Source organism: Rutilus rutilus (assembly GCF_951802725.1).
Source record: "Rutilus rutilus genome assembly, chromosome: 1".
Taxonomy (NCBI): Eukaryota; Metazoa; Chordata; class Actinopteri; order Cypriniformes; family Leuciscidae; genus Rutilus; species Rutilus rutilus.
The window spans coordinates 79,313,450-79,337,054 of NC_140209.1; the positions used below are offsets into that span (position 1 = coordinate 79,313,450).

Consider the following 23,605-nt stretch of genomic DNA (forward strand, 5'->3'; position numbering starts at 1 on the left):
ATGAGTCGATCACCCCTATTTTATTCAAACTCCACTGGCTACCTGTCACATTCAGGATTGATTTTAAAATTTTACTATTTGTGTATAAAGCTCTTAACAAACCGGCCCCCCAATATCTGACCAATCTCCTCTGCCCGTACACTCCATCTCGTACTTTGAGATCCAGTGATCACTGTCTTCTCATCGTGCCCAGATCCAGACTTAAAAAACGAGGCGACTGCACTTTTGCGACTGCTGGCCCAAAACTTTGGAACAGTCTACCCCTCTATATCAGACTAGCTCCCTCAATTTCCATCTTCAAAACATCCTTGAAAACTTTAATACCCCTTGACACAACTATTGTTTTTTTTTTTAAATTGTCCTGTTTCTGCCCTGCATTTTATCTATTGCCCTGTACAGCACTTTGGTCAGCCTTGGCTGTTTTTAATTTTGCGTTATAAATAAATATTGTATTTTTTTTAGAATTAAGTTAATACCTTTGAGTCACCTGGGATAAAACTCCTCCTGCTACCTTCATTTGCATTTGTAAAGCTCACAGCAGTCTCATTTACATGTTAAAGCATTAGAGGGAGGGGGGTCACGGGGCAAGCAAGTCCCACGTCAATTTCCGACAATTTCCGACAGTTTGCAGTGTTGCCTGTAAATTGCCGTTTGCAGTCGTAAACCTGAACTTCCACGACAATCTACAGTGCCGGTAACTGTCGAAAATCCCACTTTTCATGCAGTGTGGCATACCTAATTCAGGAGTTTCTGCTGAATCAATCAGGCGTTAAACTGAACAAAGATTATAGTCCATAGCTTAAATACTTGGGCTAAATCATTTCAAGAACACATATGGCGATATTATTTCATACATAAATAAAAACAGATTGTTTGCTCACCAATGGAGAAATTAAAACTGGGAAGATTTTTTGCTAAGTGAAACTTAAACTTATAGGAAACTTATAACTGACCTGGAAATACCAACATTACCTGCAATAAAGGGTGTGAGCCGATTAAAAATGGATGATTTAGGGTAGAAAGGAGCTAAAAAGAGACAAATATAATTGATGAAATACAAAGAGAACAAAACATTTCGACAAAATCAATTTATTTTCACATCTCAATCACATAACTTTATGGATTTTTGCATGTCTTTTCTAGTATTTAAGGTACAACTGGGCAAGAAAAAACTGAAAAATACACAGAATGCATAATGGCTTAAAATATAGGACTAATGTTAAAGCTGAAATATGTAAAACAACGTTTAATGTTCAAATCAATCAATCAATCAATTATTTCTATATTTATCATTACCAATGCCATCTAAGAACAAAAGTTTGAACTCATCAAACTGCACACATTGAAGAGTTGTCATCTGCTGAATTTTGAACAGGATGAATTTCACAAATAACAGCTTTAACCTACTAAAAGATACATCAAATCTTCAATTTGGTTATGTAAAATAAACATCAATTGTGTTATCGTCTTTGTTACGAACCTCTTATAAGACAAAAAACGTACAGTAACCGCCAAAACCAAGTAATTAATCATACTTATTCAGAGTATATTCAAAGTACTAAATCGTTTCATCAATAAAAAAGAGAACAAACTCCAGCTGAAAGGGGTTATTAAATTATGTGTGTCAGAAAAGAAGCATAATTGTTCACATTTTCAACAACATTTAGGTTATGTAGACATGACTTATGACATCCAGGTCTATTAAGTTCTTAGCCATTAAAAAAAAACATTTTGCCATGAAATTTGGAGCATTCAATGAATTTATTCTTTTCAACCGAACAAAAAATGTATTTAATCAAGTGCCACCAGCTGGCAAAAAAAGCTTGTTAATAACAAAAAGTTAAGAGACAATTCAAATCAGCATGCTTACCTAAAGTGTAACGGGTTGGCTACATTGCATGAGTAACGTACGCGGAGCGGACGTTCCAAAACTACGCTTCCACTATAATTAATGACACTGCCGGCACCGTACAAAGTGCAGCGCGTAGTGGTGCGTATGCTCCGCGGAGATCTGGGGTCTCATTTATAAACTTGGCGTACGCACAAAATGGGGCTGAAAATGAGCGTACGCGGCTTCCCACACAAAGGTTGTGATTTATAAAAAGCAAACTTGACGGGAGAATGTGCGGTCCTCCACACAAACTCTGACCCTTGCGTACTAAAAGCCCAAAATGGCGCACAACAAAAAAAGGGGATCGTGTCCCGCATGTGATGTTTCTTTTCCACGTTTGTTCTTTTCCTAAACCCAACCCGTGTTTGACATTTCCTAAAACCAACTGGAGCCTCGCAATAACGAGGGTGGTGGTGGCACACTGGATAAGACACATGCCTTTGGTGTGAGAGACCCGGGTTCGAATCCACTGTGAGACACCAATGTGTCCCTGAGCAAGACACTTAACCCCTAGTTGCTCCAGAGGCGTGCGACCTCTGACATATATAGCAATTGTAAGTCGCTTTGGATAAAAGCGTCAGCTAAATGAATAAATGTAAATGTAACACGTAGCCTCGCGCTAACACACCACGTGGCTTTAGAAAGTGGTGTGTATGTTTACGCTGTGACATTGCAGACTGCCGTCCGCTCTATACAGCGTACTAGACATACACGCGGATAGCTCAAAATGCGTACAGATAACATGCCACTTGGCTTTAGGAAAGTGGTGTGTATGTTTACGCAAAGTCATGATGTCATGTTGGATAACAGCTGACAGTAGATGGATGTTTTACGGCTCTGTGCCGGCTCCAAAAACTGAAGAAACAATTCCAAAGCAAAAACTCTCCGTCTCGCCTGTGACCCACACCATGTGTGGGCAGAAGGTTTAGCCGGTTAAAGGATGCATTCCGTGGCACACACGCTCCGCTAACGGTCCGCATACGTTACACGTTCATTGTAGCCAATGCGGAACGTGCTAACGTCATAGATCATGATAACTTTAGCATGATAACTTACAAAATGATAGCATGTTACCATCATAACAATACAAAATGTACACATTAATGTTAATCATCTCAACATACCAATAGTCTAACAATTGCTCAGCTGTCTTTTTGACTTATTTTTCATGCATTAACTCACTTTTATTCTGGTTTATACTAACACATGGCTGCAGCCATGGCATGTTTTTCACTAATATCCAAAGAAATTTTTAACTTTCTTAAGAACACCTTTCTTTTCTTTTCTCTCCTGTTTTTCTTCAGACAATTCTTCTTCTGTTTTTATGAGTTTATCTTGTTTAGCAACTTTGGAGATGATTTTTGCTTTTTCCTTCATTGCCTCCAAAGACTGAATTCGAGCCGTGTAACCCTCTTTTGCCTCTGACTTTTCGCCCTCAATCAGCATGTCGATGTACTCTGGAGTGGTCAGAGGGTTGGGCCTCAGCGCAATCTCTTGCAGACGAGTTATAGATTGAGCCGACTGATCGATGAGGGACACGATCATGTCTTGAAGCTGAACAATCTCTTCCTCTTGCCTCTCAATCAATTCCTGAATGGTCATCTTTTCTCTTGTAGCTTTTTTGTACTTGTCTTTTAGCTCCAGCAGTGTCTGCTTCTCTTTTACTTGAACATACTCCCAACTGTATGTTTGGTTGAAATGCACATTCCAAATGCATTTTCCAGGGCAGACAGTGCACCTCCCTGTCCTATCCATCGATGCACAGCCATGTTTTTGAGCATCATCTGCTATCGCACACGGGTAGTGGCATGTTATTGAACATGTCTGGCAGTTGGTAATGTACTCTCCTTTCTTTGTGAGCTGTTTTTGGACTGGCCTAATAACGTCAACCTCAATCTCAAAGTTTTCATTTGAAGTCATGGCTGTTTCATGCTCTTTAATCTTTTCTTTGGTTGTCCTTATTTCTTCAAGTTTTGCTAATCCAGCTTTAACTTGCGGCTGCAAACCTTCAACTGCTGTTTCAAGAAGCTTTCGTTCTTTTAAAACCTCTTGGGTCATGAGCAAGCTTTTGGTTGTCATTTTTTTCAAAGCAGTGAAGAACTTCACCATACTTTTGGCACCCATGTTCCAAAACATTTCGTCAAAGTTGTCATCATCCTCATCAGATCCCTCATCACAGGCCCTGTCACTGCTGCTTCTGTTATCTGCAAACAATGCAGAGTTGTTGAACTTGAAGTGAACTGGAAGCCCTATATCATTTTGTGGACATGGAACCCCAGAGGCGATTATTGCCTCCAGAACCGGTGGCTGCTTGCCATCTGCAAAAGTCACCAGCATCTGAATGTTCTCTGCCACATCTTTGCCAAAAATGGAGAGTACCGAGTCAAACACATATCGCTGCGTTGCTGTTAGTCGTGCAAGAGAGGCCTGGGTAACAAAGCACACTGCATCAATCTCACTTACCCCATTAGCAGAGGTAAAAAGCCTCCTGATTTGCTCTGTGATCTCCCTGTCTCTTCCGATTCCTCTTGTGTCCCCAAACCCTGGTGTGTCCACAATGGTCAGAGAGAAGGGGACTTTAAACCCCTCTTGGTAGTTGATTTTGTACACCGTGGCTTCAGATGTCTGACTTTCAGATTGTGATCTCGTCTGATCCTCCATAATTAATTGAAATCTGAAATTGTCCTTCCACTCTACACCAACAATGTAGTTGATCATTCCATTGATCAGAGTGGACTTTCCTGATCCAGTTGCTCCAAGAAGCATTATTGTGCGATTTTGCCTCATGCTTTCTTTGCCAAGGTTATACCACCGGCATCCATCAACATCCATATCTTCTTCTTTCAGAGGCAGTTTGTAAACTGATGGAGATTCAGAATGTAATCTCTTGCTAATATGTTTGAGGAACTCGGTAAGACATGCAAATTCACGTTTTGTTGTGCAGACATTAACAGGGATGCTTTCTTTGCTTCTGCCAGCTACACCACAATCACATCTGACCCTGACAACATATTCTGTTCCTGACTGAAGCTCTGATATTATTGCCTTTTCAGCTCCTGCCATCATTTCATCCCATTGGAGATCTTCCTCTTTAACCTCGTTGTCTGTTTTGGCGAACTCCACAATGTAGCTCAAAATGTGGATATCTTGTCCAAGCTCAGCAGGTTTCTCCCAGCTAACAGATATCTCACTTGAATTTGGTTCGACTTCAGGTTTTCCAGGAGGGCTGCAAGGTAAGGTTTTAGTGGAACCGGGGACTTCATTGGCTGGCCCAAAACCTACTGAGGTCACTGCTCTGCATCTGAACATATACTCTGTGTTAGGACTCAGATCGCTCACTGTGACTTCTTCAGCTTTTGATGCTGTCTTCTGTTTCCATCCATCCTCTCCACTGACACAGTACTCAACACAGTAGGAGGTGATGTCCTCTGCTCCAAATCTGGGTGGAGAAACCATCAGCGTCACACTGTTATGGTTTATATCACTTACTGTCACTGTTTCCGGCTTTGAAGGCGGCTCAAAGTTCTCACTGACAGAAATGCCTTCTTTATAAAGGTAGATGCTTGAACCTTTCTGTGTTTCATTTGTTGAACCTACTGTCAGGAACTTAATGTTCTTGTTCTCCTTGTTAGCCTCTGCAAAGTCACTGAAGAGCTTTGCTTTGTTCCGCAATGAATCTGCTACTTTGTGTGAAAGGTACCATTGTTCCTTCTCTACATCTTGGGTATGTGCCCATTGAGGGCCTTCTGGTGTTTGTTTTAAGTAGTTTGATAAAGCTGAGAGGTACGGTTCAGCACTTCCAAGTGAGGTGAAAACAAAACACACAGCATGGTTTGCACTGAGAATTTCCTCATGAAGACCATTTTGAGAAGGGACAATCTTTGTGTTTTTCATCATGTTGGTGAAAGACTTTAACATGCAGATTTCTCTCTCTTTACAGTCCATCCACTCATTCAGGTGTTTGCTGTTGAAAGGAGAAGAATGTCTCTTCTTCAGGATGTCTGCGAGCCCAGCCTCCTCTTCTCCTCCTCCTCGGATTGATGGAAGTTTCTTTGCCAAGGTTCGTTGGAATTCCAGTTTGAACTCAGAGGACATTTCTTTAAAACTTTTAATCTTTTTGCCAATTTGTGGGAACTGCTGTGCAGTGGTGGTCCCCAGTGCATCATTGCACCTCATTTCCAGCTCACTGAAGTCCTCCAGGACAGTCTGAGATTCTTGAACTAATCTTATACTTATCTGACGGACAAGTTTGGCAGCAGAAGAATCTAAACTTGTCAGTGGCAACAGCCAGACCTTCATTGGTACGGCGTTTTCTCCGTTGGCTCCCAACAATTTTGGCAGGCTTTGGTAGACTTCTATTGCATCCTGAAAGGATGTAGGAGATTTCTGAATTGAAAAGTCTCCAAAGAATCTGCAGGAAAATTTGTCAACATTTTCTTTGTCCTTGTCTTCCATTTTCAGCGAACCTTGACCCTCTATTGCAAAGGAGGGAATCTTCTTGATCATCACCTTCAAGTTGCCTTGAATGTCTTGATGATTTTCCTTTTTGGACACTTCGCGGTCAAAGACAAAAAATGCTTGTGCCCCATGAAGGACACCTGTGACTACATGTGTTGCTAATCCTTTATCAAAGACATACGGATGCTTAACATTGCCTCTTCCAAGGTGATTCATCGACAGTTCCCGGAACTTTGTGGTAGCTTTGTACTTCAGAGTTACTCTGGCCTGATTTTTGGATGCCTTATGATCATTCAGGTATTTGGCCGATCCTTCAACCTCGACCAGTCCACCTAAAAAACTTGCTTTCAGAGAGGCTTCAACTGTTAGCGCTGAGGATTTATCCTCAATTGATTCAGAAGCAACTATCTCAAAGTCACTGTTATGTTGTGGTCTTTCTCTTGTATTTTTTTCCAAGTCATCACAGTCCCACAGTGTCATGCCTGCCAGAGAAGAATTATAGGAAGTTAGACTGCCTTTTACTGCATGATATAAGCTTGGTTTGGAATTGTGTCGTTCAGTTCCATTGAAAAACTTTACATGTGGATCTTACCAGGGACGAGTGAATCTTGGCGGCAGTCATACAGCATCCCGAGGCTGAATGGTCGGCCGAGCGCGGCCACCTCTATCGTTCTGATGGCCTCATCCATCCCTTAGTCTAGACTAGGAAAAACAGAAAGTATGTTAGTTTACTGCTCATCATTTTTTCTGACATCTTGTATAGGTGCTTTAACAAAGACAAGCTCCTCTGAAGTCAATAAGTAAATAAAACATGTTGCTTTTTGGTGAACACTTTAGGATTTCAATTTAACCCTCTGGGGACCAAGCTGTTTTTGGGGCCCTTGAGATGTTCTGACATGCTCTGACATTTGTGCTTTTTTCAGTTATTTATAAACATGTTAATGGCAAAGGTGTAAATTCACTCTATATAGCACAAACAGGCCTACCATAATATGCGAGCAACGTGTATGTAGATGTTTGTATTTTTAAGAGAATAATGTTTATGCGTGGTTATTTAAAAAAATAAAAATGAAAGTTGCTGAAATAAGACCACAAAACTCATACAAAATATGTGCCCACAAGACTTTTGACTAATGGATGTTTTCTCTTCGAGTTCTAGCTTCAAAACTATGTGAAAATAGTCTTGCTTTATCGTTCACAAAAAAAAATACATTGATTTAAATGGTGTAAAACAGGTTTTGCTTGGAAAGCCAATATGCGAGGGGGAGGAGTAGTTTACACCTTAGTCCCACCCACTCTGCATAATGACTCTGCATAATTAGCCATTCATTCAGGTGTGACACTGACTGAGCCACAATGCAAGGACAATGTATTTAGAAGAATACTTATATTGACCATTTAAGATTTTGCTTACATCTATCTTGTAAATATGTTTTGCTATTTTATTAAAAAGGTTACAATTACAACAATAATTACAATTTCAGCAATATTTCTGATTTTTACTCATCTCAGTAGGCTATAGCAAAGCAGTTTATTCTTTCACACACAGACGCGCGATTCATATTTAGGCTAAACAGTCTTTACAAATATGTAACGTTACCCTTCATTCATCTCACAGAAACGCGATTCATATTTAGGCTAAACAGTCTTTACAAATATGTACCCTTCATTCATCTCACAGAAACGCGATTCATATTATAGAAACGCGATTCATCTTTTTGTTTACGTAAGCCTACAACGTTATTCCATAACGTTATTCCACATTAACACTTGAGAAAGGATAACTTAGCCTACCTCACTCCTCAGCGGGATCTGCTCCTCATATCAGCACGGAAAATTTTCTCCATAAGGTAGGCTATATTATGCCTCTTTGTTTACACTGATGTGGGCGTTTCACAGACTGAAATGGTTCTCAGAATTTGCGTTTGAATAGCACGCGCTCTCCGGGGCGTGGTCAAATTACTGTGAATCATCTCGTAATGAGCTCGACTGGAGTCGCTCTCTTTTTATACAGATTACAGAAGCTGATAATATTTGTTTTGCAGAGAGAGACTGAATGGGGATAGGAATACGGATATTCTACGGTTGAGAAAATGTGCAGTAGGAAAGTGCTGTCTAACGGCAAGGTAAAGCGGTGAAAACATTCAAAATATATTGTCTACCGCAACTTATAGAGATGTCTTCTAAAATACGTTTAGCTGCTGCCCCAGTCCACAGCAGTATATTGCTTAGCTTCCAAGTGGGTTCTCCTGCCTGCTTCTCCAAACTGGGGGGGCGCGCCGACCGCCATCTACTGAAGCTAATACACTGACTATGGAGGAGTAGCTCATTAGAGGTGTTGAAATTAATAAAATAATCGATGCATCGGGATGAGGTGATTTGACGATGCTGCATCAATGCAGTGGCCGACCATAATCGATTATAATGCAATGACATCGCTCGTTAATTTTCCGGCCGCGGCATAAACATTCAAATGAAAAATAACATTCTCCGTAGCCTAACCCATTTCACACACACACACACACACACACAGGCAGACATGCACACAGACAGACAGATACATAAACAAAGAAACACAGACACAAACGCAGACACACACAGACGCACAAAACGGAGCGGCGACACGGGAGAGTGGAGAGAATTGCTAATCGAGAAGAGGAAAGGAAACTGATAAACATTGAGAAACTTAAGCAGAAGAGGTGTACACTACGGCACTAACAGCAGTGGTTTAGAACAAACGTTGTGCTAGTGTGCCTGGCTAAAGTTGGAGAGTTGCTGATGGAGGACGCTGATTTTGGACTGGAGAGGACGACAGCCTGTTTCCCTGCTGAAGAGGACTTTGCCGTAGCTGGTTTTCGTTTTCGTGTTGGAGCTGTTTCTTGGACTAAATGAAGAGATGTCTCATCGATCACAAGTTCAGTATGGCGTACCACAAGGCTCAGTACTAGGACCGCTGCTGTTCACTCTGTACATGCTACCATTAGGAGATATCATTAGGAAACATGGAATTAGCTTTCACTGTTATGCCGACGATACTCAGCTCTATATTTCTTCAAAACCTAACGAAACTTACCAATTCACTAAATTAACAGAATGCATAGCTGATATAAAAAATTGGATGACTCGTAATTTCCTACTTCTAAATTCTGAAAAAACAGAGATTCTAATTATTGGACAAAAAACTTCCTCACGTAATAACCTAGAATACTGTCTAACACTTGATGGCTGCTCTGTTAAGTCTTCGTCGTCGAATATGCACAAGCATGGAGCAATATCACAAGGCTACGAGTGTGATATTGTCACGTGTCTAGTATCTGTAAAATATATCTAAATTACGTCATATGCTCTCATTGACAAATGCGGAACAATTAGTTCATGCTTTCATGACATCAAGGCTAGATTATTGTAATGCTCTACTGGGTGGTTGCCCTGCACGCTTAATAAACAAACTACAGCTAGTTCAAAACGCAGCAGCTCAAGTTCTTATCAGAACCAATAAATATGACCATATTAGCCCAGTTCTGTCAAAACTGCACTGGCTCCCTATTAAACATCGCATCAATTTTAAAATATTGCTGATTACTTACAAAGCACTAAATGGTTTAGCTCCGCAGTACTTGAGCGAGCTCTTAACGCATTATACTCCTTCACGTCTATTGCGATCTCAAAATTCCGGCCAGTTGATAATACCTAGAATATCAAAATCGACTGCTGGCGGTAGATCCTTCTCCTATTTAGCACCAAAACTTTGTAACAGTCTTCCTAACATTGTCCGGGAAGCAGACACACTCTGTCAGTTCAAAGCTAGATTAAAGACACATCTCTTTGACATAGCATTCACATAATACATTATAGACTTCTATAATTCAATGTTAGGCTGCATAGATTAGGTCAGCTGGAACCGGGAACACTTCCCATAAATCCTGATGTACTTGTTACATCATGAGAAGAATGGCATCTACGCTAATTTTAGTGTCTTTGTTTATCCCGAGGTCTTCCCGCAGCCTGCCGGATCCAGGCCGTATCCAGATCTGACGAAGGACCTTCGCCTGGACCCGATGTCAACGCAGTGCTGAAGTGCCAACTAGTCTCTCCCTATGGAGGATCCATTTACCACTCTACAGATAAAGCATCGTCGGGAAAACTCAATTTGCGTATCTACCCCGAATTGATAAAATAAAATAAAATTCTGAATCAAAACTATAAGGAAACACCAGTAATTTGTTTAGGCTTGGTTTGTAGGGAATTACAAACCTGCGCACATATATTCAAACGCACATAACTATAGAACCAATTCTTAATGCTCATGTGAACGCCATCAGCATTTCTCACAGGATCGCGTTTAAAGTTTGTGTAGTGTGGCATCGTGAGAGGTAGGGTATCACCAAAGTGTGGGTTGCTTCACAAATCGAGTCCAGGCAGAGATCAAGTCATTGCCCACTAAGCAAAATGATGTCCGAAAGACGTCTTTTCAATGTCTTTGTTACAAAAATCGGACGTTGAAAAGACATCCACTGAGGAGCCAGAATGAAAGTTTTTATGACGTCTTTTTTTGACGTGTTCTGGACGTCCGATATAGACGTTCATCGAACCTTCATACAAGGTTAAAACTAGTTCAGATGTGGCCATTGTGGACATATTTCAACATCATTTATGGTCTCATTTAGACATAATTACTTTGACTATTGCTGTCAGATGATCTTAGTGAGAATTAACAGAGGTTTAGATGTTGATATTTGTTTAATTTGAAGTGTCACCATTGTGGTGATCAGTGTTTGCTTTAGTTGGGCTCTTGGTCCCCTTTGTTTATACTTTAACTTTTCTTTGGCTGCTGTAACAGTGTGTTTGTGTAATACAATTGTTGTGGCAGAGAAAGCCTAGAAAAAGTTTGAGGTGTTATCAGCTCAATGTTGATGATGACATAATCATCACAAAATGGGCATCTAATATTGTGTTTAAAGTTTTGTGTTTATATCTGGCATTCATAACCACCAACCTTGTGGATCTGCATTATTGGTGCCAAAAGCATTAAAATGATCACTTATTTGAAGGTGAATAAATAACATGTGCTCAACAGCATGATGTTTTGAGCAAATGTATCATATAGTCACACACAGACATCAAGATTGTGCATATGATTCACAACAATGGTGACAATTTAAAAAAAAAAAAGCTTCATGCTGCAATGCATGCTGGGTAGCTTTCGTAGTACAAAACTCATCCTTAATTCCCAAGCTTTTTTGTTTTGATTGTCACCGTTGTTGTGATTCATATCCAAAATCTTGATGTCTGTGTGTGACTATATGACACATTTGCTCAAAACATGTGCACATGCTTTTTATACACCTTCAAATAAGTGATCATTTTAATGCTTTTGGCACCAATAATGCAGTTCCACAAGGTTGGTGGTTATGAATGCCAAATATAAACACAAAACTTTAAACACAATATTAAAGGCCCATTTTGTGATGATTATGTCATCATCAACATTGAGCTGATAACACCTCAAACTTTTTCTTGGCTTTCTCTGCCACAACAATTGTATTACACAAACACACTGTTACAGCAGCCAAAGAAAAGTTAAAGTAAAAAGAAAGGGGACCAAGAGCCCAACTAAAGCAAACACTGATCACCACAATGGTGACACTTCAAATTAAACAAATATCAACATCTAAACCTCTGTTAATTCTCACTAAGATCATCTGACAGCAATAGTCAAAGTAATTATGTCTAAATGAGACCATAAGTGATGTTGAAATATGTCCACAATGGCCACATTTGAACTAGTTTTAACCTTGTACGAAGGTTCGATGAACGTCTATATCGGACGTCCAGAACACGTCAAAAAAAGACGTCATAAAAACTTTCATTCTGGCTCCTCAGTGGACGTCATTTCAACGTCAGATTTTTGTATCAAAGACATTGAAAAGACGTCTTTCGGACATCATTTTGCTTAGTGGGTGGGTTCTTTTTAATAACCAACTTAAACTCCAAAAAGATTTTAACCAAAACTCTTCCAGCTTCTCTTTGTGTGCACTATCAAACAAAACAGGCAGTCTCTCTGTTCTCAGCTCATTAACAGCTTTTCTCCTTTACTTGCAACAGCTGTGTCCCCACAGTTGAGAAACCTGGTAACTGTAGTCTGGGAACAGGTGGCCATCTTGGTTTGTAGTCGCCATGCTGCAACCACCTAGATGGCACATACCTTGCCTCTATAACATACCCTCTCACGATGCCACCCCCCCCCCCCCCCCTTTCTGCTCTGTGGCTCGTGGTTGCAGGGAGAAAGTGTAGAGGGCATCTCGTCGTGAGAGGGCATCAGTGTTGCCATGGCAAGGTCCGGGCCTGTGAATGACAGAGAAATTAAATGCTTGGAGGCTCAGGAACCATCGAGTTACCCTCCTATTGGTCTCTTTATTCCTTGCCATCCACTGTAACGGGGCATGGTCTGTTACCAGGACAAACTTCTGCCCTAGAAGGTAGTACCGAAGGGTCTCCAATGCCCATTTGACTCCTAAACATTCTTTTTCCAATGTGGAGTAATTTTTTTCATGCTTTGCTAACTTCCTGCTTATATACAAAACTGGATGTTCCTCTCCCTCTTGCGTTTGGGATAATACTGCCCCAAGACCCACCTCTGATGCATCCGTGTGTACTATAAAAGACTTCTTAAAGTCAGGTGCCACCAGGACAGGATGAGACGTCAGGGCCCTCTTTAGTTGTGCAAATGATTCCTCTGCCTTTTCGGACCATTTCACCATCCTGGAGTGTTGTTTCGTGGTCATTTCTGTGAGGGGAGCAACCATACTAGCAAAGTTAGGGACAAACCTTCTGTAGTAATTGGCCAGGCCTAGGAAGGACTTAACTTGGGTCTTTGTGGATGGCCTAGGCCAGTCCTGAATGGCATTGATTTTGGGCTCTTGGGGTTTAACTAGGCCTCGTCCTATGGTGTATCCCAGGTAGTTTGTTTCACAGAAGGCTAGTTTGCACTTTTTAGGGTTAGCAGTGAGGCCCGCCTCTCTTACTGAATCCAACACTTTCTGTACTTGCATTAAGTGGGTTTCCCAGTCCCGGCTATACACCACCACATCATCTAAATATGCTGCAGAATACCTTTGATGAGGTCGGAGGACAAGGTCCATCAGCCTCTGAAAAGTCGCTGGTGCCCCATGCAGGCCGAAAGGTAGACAAACATAATGGTATAGCCCCTTCTGGGGTAGCGAAGGCTGTCTTTTCTTTAGATTCTGGAGAAAGAGGAACCTGCCAGTATCCTTTGGTTAAATCAAGGGTGGTAATAAATCTGGCCTTGCCCAGGCGATCGATCAACTCATCTACATGTGGCATTGGATAAGAATCAAACTGTGACACTTCATTTAGTTTCCTGAAGTCATTACAGAATCTTATTGTTCCATCTGGCTTGGGAACCAGCACAATAGGGCTTGACCAGGCACTCTGAGATTCTTCAATGACCCCTAGTTTTAGCATTTTTCTTACCTCCCCTTTGATAGCTTCTCGCCGGGCTTCATGGACTCTGTATGGACGTTGGTGTATGATTTTGCCAGGTATCGTGCGGATTTCATGTTGGATCACGTGGGTGTGACCAGGTTCAGAAGAAAAAACATCTCTATTCCGCTCTACCAACTCCAAAGTCTCCTGCAGCTGCTGTGGTGTCAGGTCTGGACTGACTTGGACTTCTTCTCTTGGACCATTAACCTTCTCTGTAGTTAGGCCACCACCAAACAATGCATCTCTTGCATGCCACTTTTTCAGAAGGTTAACATGGTAAATTTGTTGTAACTTCCTCTTACCTGGCTGATTCACTCTATAAATATATATACTCTATATACTTCTCCAACTCTCTCTGCTACTTCACATGGCCCTTGCCAGGTGGTGAGGAACTTGCTTTCCGCTGTGGGTATGAGCACTAACACCTTATCTCCTGTTTGGAACTCCCTAGGCTGTGCTGTCCGGTTGTAGGTGGCTTGTTGTTCCCTATGGGCCTTTTCCATGTGCTCTCTGACAATGGGGAACACTGCTGCCATCCTCTCTCTCATAGTTTCCACATGTTCAATTAGAGTCCTGTGTGGACAGGGCTGTTCTTCCCAAGATTCTTTGGCAATGTCTAAAAGACCTCTTGGCTTGTGTGGATAGAGCAATTCAAAGGGGGAGAATCCCGTAGAGGCCTGGGGTACCTCTCTCATTGAAAACAGAAGGTAGGGTAGAAGCTGGTCCCAGTTTCGTCCATCTTTATCAATTACTTTGCGCAGCATCTGCTTGAGCGTTCTATTGAAGCGCTCTACAAGTCCATCTGTTTGGGGATGGTAAACTGAGGTTCTGAGCTGTTTGATTTTCAACAGGTTACTCATCTCCCTAACAACCCTTGACATAAAGGGGGTCCCCTGATCTGTTAGGATCTCTTTTGGGATCCCTACCCTACTACTGAGGAGAAAGACCTCTTTGGCCAGCTGTTTGGCTGTGGCTTTACGCAGGGGAACAGCTTCAGGATATCGGGTAGCATAATCCAGCATCACTAAAATGTATTGATGTCCCCTAGAACTCTTGGGAAGGGGTCCCACAATATCCATTCCAATTCTTTCAAACGGGGTCTCAATTATTGGCAGGGGAATTAGGGGGTTGCGCTCTGTGTTTTTTGGTGCTACTTGTTGACATTCTGGACAGCTGCGGCAGTAGTTTTCTACCTCTTTGTGAATTCCGGGCCAAAAAAACGCTGAAGAATCCTCTCCTTAGTTTTATTGACCCCTAAGTGGGCTCCAAGTTGGTGGGTGTGAGATAGATGCAATACTGTTGACCTATGAGACTTAGGTACTAGAAGCTGTTCCTGGATGTCCTCTCCACTTTTGTTTACTTAATAAAGCAGACCGTTTTTTACTGCAAAGTAAGGATATGTAAGGTGTCCCTGTTCCTTATCTACCCCTTCCACCACTCTGACATTTCTCAGCGCGTTAGTTAATGTTTGGTCATTTAACTGTGAGGTACCATATTGTCCTCTTAACGGCACAGCCTCTGCTTTGTCTCCGGTTTCACCCATACTCTCCTGTGATGACTCCTTCTCACAAGCTGTCTCAGTCTCATCTGGAATATCTCTTGGTTCTGCACGAGTCTGAACTGGAAAACAACATTTGGTCATATATTTTACATTCTGATTCCCTTGGGAAGGGTCTCCCTTATATTTGGTTTTACCTCTAGGCCTTTGGGTATCCCTCATCTTTTTCCCCGATATGTCTTGCCACAAAGCATGGAACACTGGGCAATCCCTGCCAATGAGCACACTTACTGGCAACTTGTCCACTACTCCTGCTTTTATATCACATTTCCCTTTTTTTGGAATGAAGTCACTAGCTCTGACTTTGTTGCTTTCTTGGCTCTTTCTTAATTGAAGCTCCATTGCTTTCAACTCATTTGCACATTTTTGTTCTTCTACTAATGCAGCATTAGTTTGTTGTTGGATTTTGTTAGTTTCTAGAATTGCTTTCAATAACTCCTCCATTGTAATATTGTGGTCTCTTGTACTTAGCTTTGCGAATTTCACAGTCAGATCTTCCCAGTCTCTGTTGGACATCAGCACTCACAGCATTGGAACTGCATTCTCCACCATATGTGGCATCGTGAGAGGTAGGGTATCACCAAAGTGTGGGTTGCTTCACAAATCGAGATTTTAACCAAAACTCTTCCAGCTTCTCTTTGTGTGCACTATCAAACAAAACAGGCAGTCTCTCTGTTCTCAGCTCATTAACAGCTTTTCTCCTTTACTTGCAACAGCTGTGTCCCCACAGTTGAGAAACCTGGTAACTGTAGTCCGGGAACAGGTGGCCATCTTGGTTTGTAGTCCCCATGCTGCAACCACCTAGATGGCACATACCTTGCCTCTATAACATACCCTCTCACGATGCCACAGTAGAGAGAATGGTGTCGTCTTGGCGGCCCCTAATTTAATAACAAATGATCGTTGCGACGGAAGCGAATCAATCAAAACTAACTTTAGCTGGAAAATAACTTTATTTAAGAACCGCTATAAAGCCAAAACAATCTTACCTTAAATTATACGTTCATCTCTGTAAAGCTGCTTTGAAACAATCTACATTGTTAAAAGCGCTATATAAATGAAGATGACTTGACTTGACTAACAACTAACTGTAAGTTGGATTTCTGTGTGTTTGCCTCACTGAAGATAACGTCCTGCACATCCACACGAGCTACCATCAGGCCCGCAACTTTTTTTTTTCCCTTCTTGCCGTGTGTGTGTGTGTGTGTGTGTGTGTGTGTGTGTGTGTGGTAACACAGTGGTTTAATAGGGTTTGTGTACGTTTTACATTGAAACTGCTGTAAGGAGGAATCATTTTGTGTAGCTGGAGTGTTTTAAGTGGAAACTGATAGAGAAACGGATAAAGGGGTAGTTGTGTGTAATATCATTTGAAGAAATATTGCAGTTAGCATATTTGAAGAGTGTGGTTTGTGTTACGTTTTTTTTGTTATTCAATCTAACGGCTAAATATTATTTGTACATTTAAGTTATCGTTCAGTAAACAATACCTTTTTTGTTAAAGAGTTGTCTGGGGTCAGTTATTTCAATACAGCACAATAGATTTGCAGGTTAAAAGTAGGGGGGGGGATATGACTAATCCAAAATAGGTAAACCTTCATGGTAGCTACCTTAAAGAAACAAACCCAAACACCTCATCATTCCAGTCTAAAGTTACTTATTGCAGCTTAGGTATTGCACTTGACAATGCAAGTTTGTCAAGTCAAATATCCTATATGGCTTTAATAGAAATTTTTTTTTTTGACGCATTGTGATGCATAGTGAGATTCACAACTCTAAAGCTCATACATCCACACTTTAAAAAATCAGAACTGTTCCTTCGGAGAAGTTTGTATGATGTCAAGTTTAAAAACTATATGATCGTCTGAAGGTTAACCCTCTGAGGTCGAAAAACGCGCGGGCGCGTTTTGCTGGATTTTCTTTACATTGTAGCACTTTAAACTTAAATTACTCCGTCATTTATGGTCATACAGAAAAAAGAAATATAAAAAAAGAATCTGTGATATTTCTACTTTTGTATGTGTCCACTTACAATCAAATCAAAACATTGTGCTTTTGAAAAATAAAGACAATAAACAGGGTGTGCGTTCTGCCTCTCCGTCGCGGTGAACTTTTTTTTCTTGAGCACGTCTATAAACTGAAACAAAACTCAGCGAATACTTGTCACACATTTATGAGCCATACACCTTTATAAACATTTAAGTGTGTACTTTTAAATGATCGGATTCAAACTGAAAACAAATATTCTCTGTTTAAGTAATTTGTATAAAACCAACAAGATGTCCAGCTTCTCAAACGCTTCCTAATTACTTTTAATTTGACCACACCTACTCGCGCAAAAGATATTCACATGCAAATCTCCACATGGAACGCGAATGCGCTCATTACCTCAAAAACAAAACACTTCATCAGTCTCTGCTTTTCGTTGAGTTTGAAAGACATGCTGTGAGCTTACATTGGCTTTACCCCAGAAGAAGAACGCGATTTGAAGACAAGAAAGATAAGGTAAGAAATTCTTAAGTATTAGTTTTTTTATTGTTGCATAAATTTCACATTGCAGTTGAACTGTTGCTAGATATATGGTGAATATTATAATATTTAGACCCGTGTTTACTGTTACTGTGTTTGTGGATATCTGCTCAAACGTAGATATGTATATGGTAACCATAATGTTTTATATTTGAGCGCGATTGCGTTTGAATGTATCATATTTTGGAAAAGCAAAACGCTCCAAACGGCTTCATGTTTTTACTATTATCTCATTTCATATCATCATAACGAATGGAAACATTTGAAGTAACATGATAATCAATATATTTTTCTCTAGCTTTGTTGTTACTGAAATATTTGGAAGATTTATATAGGCTGCTATATTGTTATTATTTTATGCAGCACTGTGCATAGCTTATGCCTACAAGGCACAACAAACCTGGTGTTCATTATATTATTGTTGGAAACATTTGTGTGAGTGTGTGTGTATTCTGTGAATTTTAAAAAGCAATTTTAACCAGAAAAATCTAAAATGTATTCCCAAAATCGTGCAGGTCTTTCTCTTGATATCAGTATGTTCACTTTTTTTTTTTTCAGGGCCCAGATGCCACTGAGTCCTGCTCACTTCAACATTCACAGTACATGTCTCTGTACATGAACATGGTAAAGTGAAAATCAAACACCTTGGAAATGAAAGGTATGTACAATGTTTTTAGGAATGGCACAAAGGTCTCTTTCTTTGGATCATTGTTATCAATAAGTGCTTTTTTGTTGTGTATCTTTGGATTATGTTGTGTTGTAAATAAATCCAAACAATCTAAAAGCCATTCTTTTTTAAATCTCCTCATTCTTTGTGCAAGGCTGCTCAGAATGATGGGCCATGATAAGCTCCTAATAGGGCCATTAGGGAGTGTCTTTGTCTTTCTCAGGTGTGGAAAGCTTACATATTAATGAGGTGATCCGCCCCTCCCGCATAAAGCTTTATCACACAAAACACGTCGTAAAAATTTTAAATCAATATATTGTCTTCTCTGAATGAGCAGTCAGGGTGATTTTCACATAGTTTTAGAGCAAATATTCTAGGCTACGTCATACAAAAGTCTTGTGAAGAAATTATCAGTATGGGTTTCATGACCTTATTTCAGTGAGAATTTTTTTTTTTGTATTTTCACAAACCACGCATAAATGTCATTATCTCAAAACTACAAACTTTTACACACATGCTGCTGATATATTATTGTAGCAGAGTTTGTGCTGAATACAGTGTAATCAGACTTTAGCCATAAAAATGTCACAAGTAACAGAAATAAGCACAAATGTCAGAGCATGTCAGAACACCTCCAGGGCCCAGAAAACAGCTCAGACCCCAGAGGGTTAATAAACATCTAACCTTTTTAGCTAATAAAAATCTTGCAAAACCAATTTTTTTAAAACCAAAATATTATTTTTAGTATTTAGTATCTAGTTTAGAATTGTTTTTCATCTTTCATTAAATATATGTCAGATATGATTGCATTACATATTCTATAAATGATATGAGTTTGAACTACTTGTACAGATCACATTAACCGGAAATGTTTTCCCACAGCAATGAATGTTAAAAGCTCTAGTCACAGAACAAATAAGTTTGATTTATTGTAATTTTGTGGAACATGATGGAACATGACTCCATTTCCCAGAATGCTTCACTTTAACAAAGTATTTAAAATGGTTGCCAAACAATTTGAGGTGGACATTTGTTTGAAAGCTTCTTTTCCACACAATTTGATGGTCAACACTGGACTTTTTAAGTTTCAGAAGTCCCTTACAACTTCAGATTACAAACGTTTATAGATTTGACACCTGTAATAACAGCGACATGGAAAATAATAGCAGGCCTAAAATGTCATCTGTACTAGTTCATTTTGAAGAACCAATTCCAACAAGAACCCCTGGAAACCACAGAGCCATATGCAAGCTCTGCAGTACTCCAGTCTGTGGCTCTATCAAGGCTACTTGAAATTTCAAAAGGCATCTACAAGTAAGTTCCCAGACAGACAGTCTTTTATTTTGAAAACCATCTCTTGATGGTATTATGCTACTGATATTTGATATCATCAGTGTTGGGGTCACTACTCAAGAATGTGTAATACACATTATTCACTTTAAAAAAAAAACATAATGCATGACCTTACTTGTTATTCTCTATGGATAGTAACTCATTACCCTACTCATTACATTACTGTGGCGCAAAAGAGCAAAAGCCTGGCATAAAGCTCATAAAGGGCACACCTTCAATTCACAATATAACAGTAACAGTAACATTACATGTGTTACATTATTCAGTTACAGCCAAAATTGATTATATTATGGCATTCGTAAGGAGTTACCCCCAACACTGACTAGTTACGTGTAATGAAATTACAAAATTAATGTAATTTTATTTAGTTGTATTACTGAGGTCAAATATGTAATGCAGGCGCCTGCAGCAGGCGTAATTATATGACGCAGCGCTTGAAAATAGTCCCCAGCTCAGTAACTTCCAACGTGACCGGGACTAAGTTTATCTAACCTATTAGACCTATTTTCAGGCGCTGATCATATCATTACGCCTGCTGGACTCATGGTACGGCAGCAAAGTTTCTTGATTATTACGCAGGAATGAGAGTATAGTTCCTAGCCATATCAGCCTAGAAAATCGCAACTTTTCATTTTCCGTCGGTCTTAGTACACGATGTAACTACAGAAGAGTCAAGTTTTAAATAGGAAAAATATCGAAACTCTTTGGTCATTTTTTTGAGAAAGATGCTAATGCTCCTGTCTGTCCGATTCAATGATCTATGCTAAGCTATGCTAAAAGTGGTACCGCCAGACCCGGAGTTCGGCTGAATGGATTCGAAAACGGTAAAACTCAACTATTTAACTCTGGGGGAGTTGTAAAATTAGCCTATTTCCAAAAAAAGTGGAGTATCCCTTTAAAGAATAACCAAAGTTAATACAATTGCTGAAGTGCCAACTAGTCTCTCCCTATGGAGGATCCCACTACCACTCTACAGATAAGGCGTTGTCGGGAAAATTCGTCTTGCGGTCCTACCCCAAAGCAACAAATAAAATAAAATTCCTTATCAAAATTTATAAGGAAAGACAAGTATTTTGTTTAGGCTTGGCTTGTAGGGAATTCCAAACCTGCGTATATTCTAACGCACATAACTATAGAACCCATTCTAAATGCGCATGTGAACGCCATCAGCGTTTCTCACAGGTTCGCGTTTAAAGTCTGTGTAGAGAGAATGGTGTCGTCTTAGCGGCCCCTAATTTAATAACAAATGATCATTGCGACGGAACCAAATCAATTAAAACTAACTTTAGATGGAAATAACTTAACTCTGCTGTAAAGCCGAAACAATCTCTGTTACCTTAAATTATACGCTTATCTCTGTAAAGCTGCTTTGAGACAATCTACATTGTTAAAAGCGCTATATAAATGAAGTTTATTGACTTGACAATTCATTCTGAGATGAACCAGAATGTCTGAATTAGTTGGAGTATACGCAAATAACACGTAGGTGCAAGGCTATTGTAAACAATGTTGGGCAAGTTACTTCAAAAATGTAATACGTTATGGATTAACAGTTACTGTCATCTGAGAGTAATTTGTTATATATTACAATATTACTGTCTCTGAATTGTAATGTGTTACACTACTTTTGCATTACTTTTGAGTTATTTTTACCAAAATATCCACGGAAGTATGACTTGGCATTCTAATATGCTAAAATTGAGTTTACTGCAGCTCATTTTATAACCAGTCGAGGACAATATGGTATAGCATAATAGGCCCGTAAGGCTACTAACAACTTAATATAATAGACACAGTGAAGGCTCATGGCACAATACAAAAAGTAACAATCACTATCAAAATTACAAAAGCAGGCAAAGAATCAAAATCTGGTAGATTCTGATTGATTTGCTGTTATTTAAAGCCTAGGCCTATGCATATCAATCACAATAGAGCCCACTATTGTGTAACCTATGGTCTAATGATGATAAGATGCACAATCTCTTATTCTTTTCATTTTTTTATTCTTTTATTCTCTTTTAATTCAAGTTCATAGCACAAAGCTAGCACACATTGGATGACATAGCTTATGCTTTATAAAGATTCAAAAAGTGCTCTTGGAGAATTAGGCTTCCTGGAAATACGACTCAGTAATTTCAGTCCAACTTCACAAAAAACAACATGTAGGCTAAACAAAGCCTATAAATTATTATAAAAAATAAAACACAGGCAGAACAGAGGAATCCTGCTATTTGCCAAACATTGGCTAAAACACAGGCTACCAAATAAAGGGTGGTACAATTGAAATCACTTATAGCTAGACATGTAGCAAATGGCTCTGTGGGGCTTGCCATATTTTTCAAGGATACCAAAAATAAAGTCAAAGTGCTTGGGCCTATAAGACCTCATGTGAAAATACAGCTCAGTCATTTCAGTCCAACTTCACAAAAAATGTAAGCTTGGCTATATTGAAAATGTGTTGTAATGCTCATTACTGAGATTGTAACGGGTATATTAACAAAAATGTATTAGTAATGCGTTATATTACTGTGTTACAGCAAAAAGGAATACATTACTGTAGTTGCGTTACTTTTGTAACGCGTTACTCCCAACACTGATTGTAAATAAACTTCAATGACAGACTCCAAACCACAAATTACCTAAATAGACATTGAAAAGTTTACTTATGGTACTGCTTTTTTCTTTAAACACAAGGGTATGATTTCTCAGCAATCCATACAATATATTTGTATTGATATATCAGTCTGTACCAAAGTGATGGCAATGTCTGCATATATGGGTACAGGCTTATTTTACTCCCAATACACTTTTGCAAACTTCTATATTCTATCTATCTAATAGTCAAATGTTTTATAAAAAAAAAGCACAAGTAAAAGGTGGACTTCTAAACTTGTTGTAAATCTGTTACATTACATTCTATAAAAACTCTGAACAATGCCTCTCTCATCTGTTTTAATAGCTATCATAAATTATTACACCATTTTCCCTCTTGCAGATGTATTTGCATAAACCTACCTTGAACAATTTCTCCTTTTCTATGGAGCCTCTTTTTTATCCATCTACTTCAGAATCAGAATAATTTAATTGATCCCCTCTGGGAAATTATTATGAACACAGTATCTATTACTGCATTGCTTATACTGTACATCATATAAAACATACCCACAGTCACTGGTTAAGCAAGGAGAAGCTGCAGGACTCTTACTCCACAGCAACAGCACATTAACAAAAGAGAATGAATGTACTTACAGTGAAGATGTGTGTGATCATCTGAGGCACAGCTGTAGTTTCAGACATTATATTGTCTCTGAGAGAGAAACTCCCCTAGATCTTTATTCATTAATAGGGGGTGGCACAGAGGAGACTCCGCCTGATTTGGGTGTAGAGGGAGGAGCTTTTGGGCTGTGATAAGAACCATCAGAAACATTGTGGTTGTGTTGGCCAAAGTTCTCCTGCAGGGGGTTACATTTGTGCTCCGATAGTCAACTTGCTAATGATTAATAAAACATTGCAGCAATTTTCATTTTTTTATAAGTTGCATTCACTATGAACTTTGCTTCCAACTCAACTTTGCTAAATACAGAAATACTTGGTTTTACTTGGTGATGCTGAATTCAATGATTGCATATGATAACTTTATGCTAAT

At 39.6% G+C, this 23,605-nt stretch overlaps 1 protein-coding gene across 1 annotated transcript; it reads right to left on the reverse strand.

Moving 5' to 3' along the window:
- Nucleotides 1–1,073: 1,073 nt before the first annotated feature.
- Nucleotides 1,074–23,268, reverse strand: LOC311293768 (uncharacterized protein). Its single transcript, XM_084414255.1, has 3 exons — nt 23,209–23,268; nt 6,942–7,051; nt 1,074–6,831 (listed from the first exon to the last, which is right to left on the reverse strand). Exons 2-3 carry the CDS (start codon nt 7,036–7,038, stop codon nt 3,125–3,127), a joined length of 3,804 nt encoding a protein of 1,267 aa, XP_084270381.1. The 5' UTR covers nt 7,039–7,051; nt 23,209–23,268; the 3' UTR covers nt 1,074–3,124.
- Between the last annotated feature and the right edge of the window lie 337 nt (nt 23,269–23,605).

Excerpts from the sequence above, each read along its gene's own strand:
- LOC311293768 (XM_084414255.1), bottom strand. The coding sequence starts at position 7,038 with ATGGATGAGGCCATCAGAACGATAGAGGTGGCCGCGCTCGGCCGACCA. Across the intron at positions 6,832-6,941 it reads CCAAGATTCACTCGTCCCTG|GCATGACACTGTGGGACTGT; the intron begins GTAAGATCCACA and ends CTTCTCTGGCAG.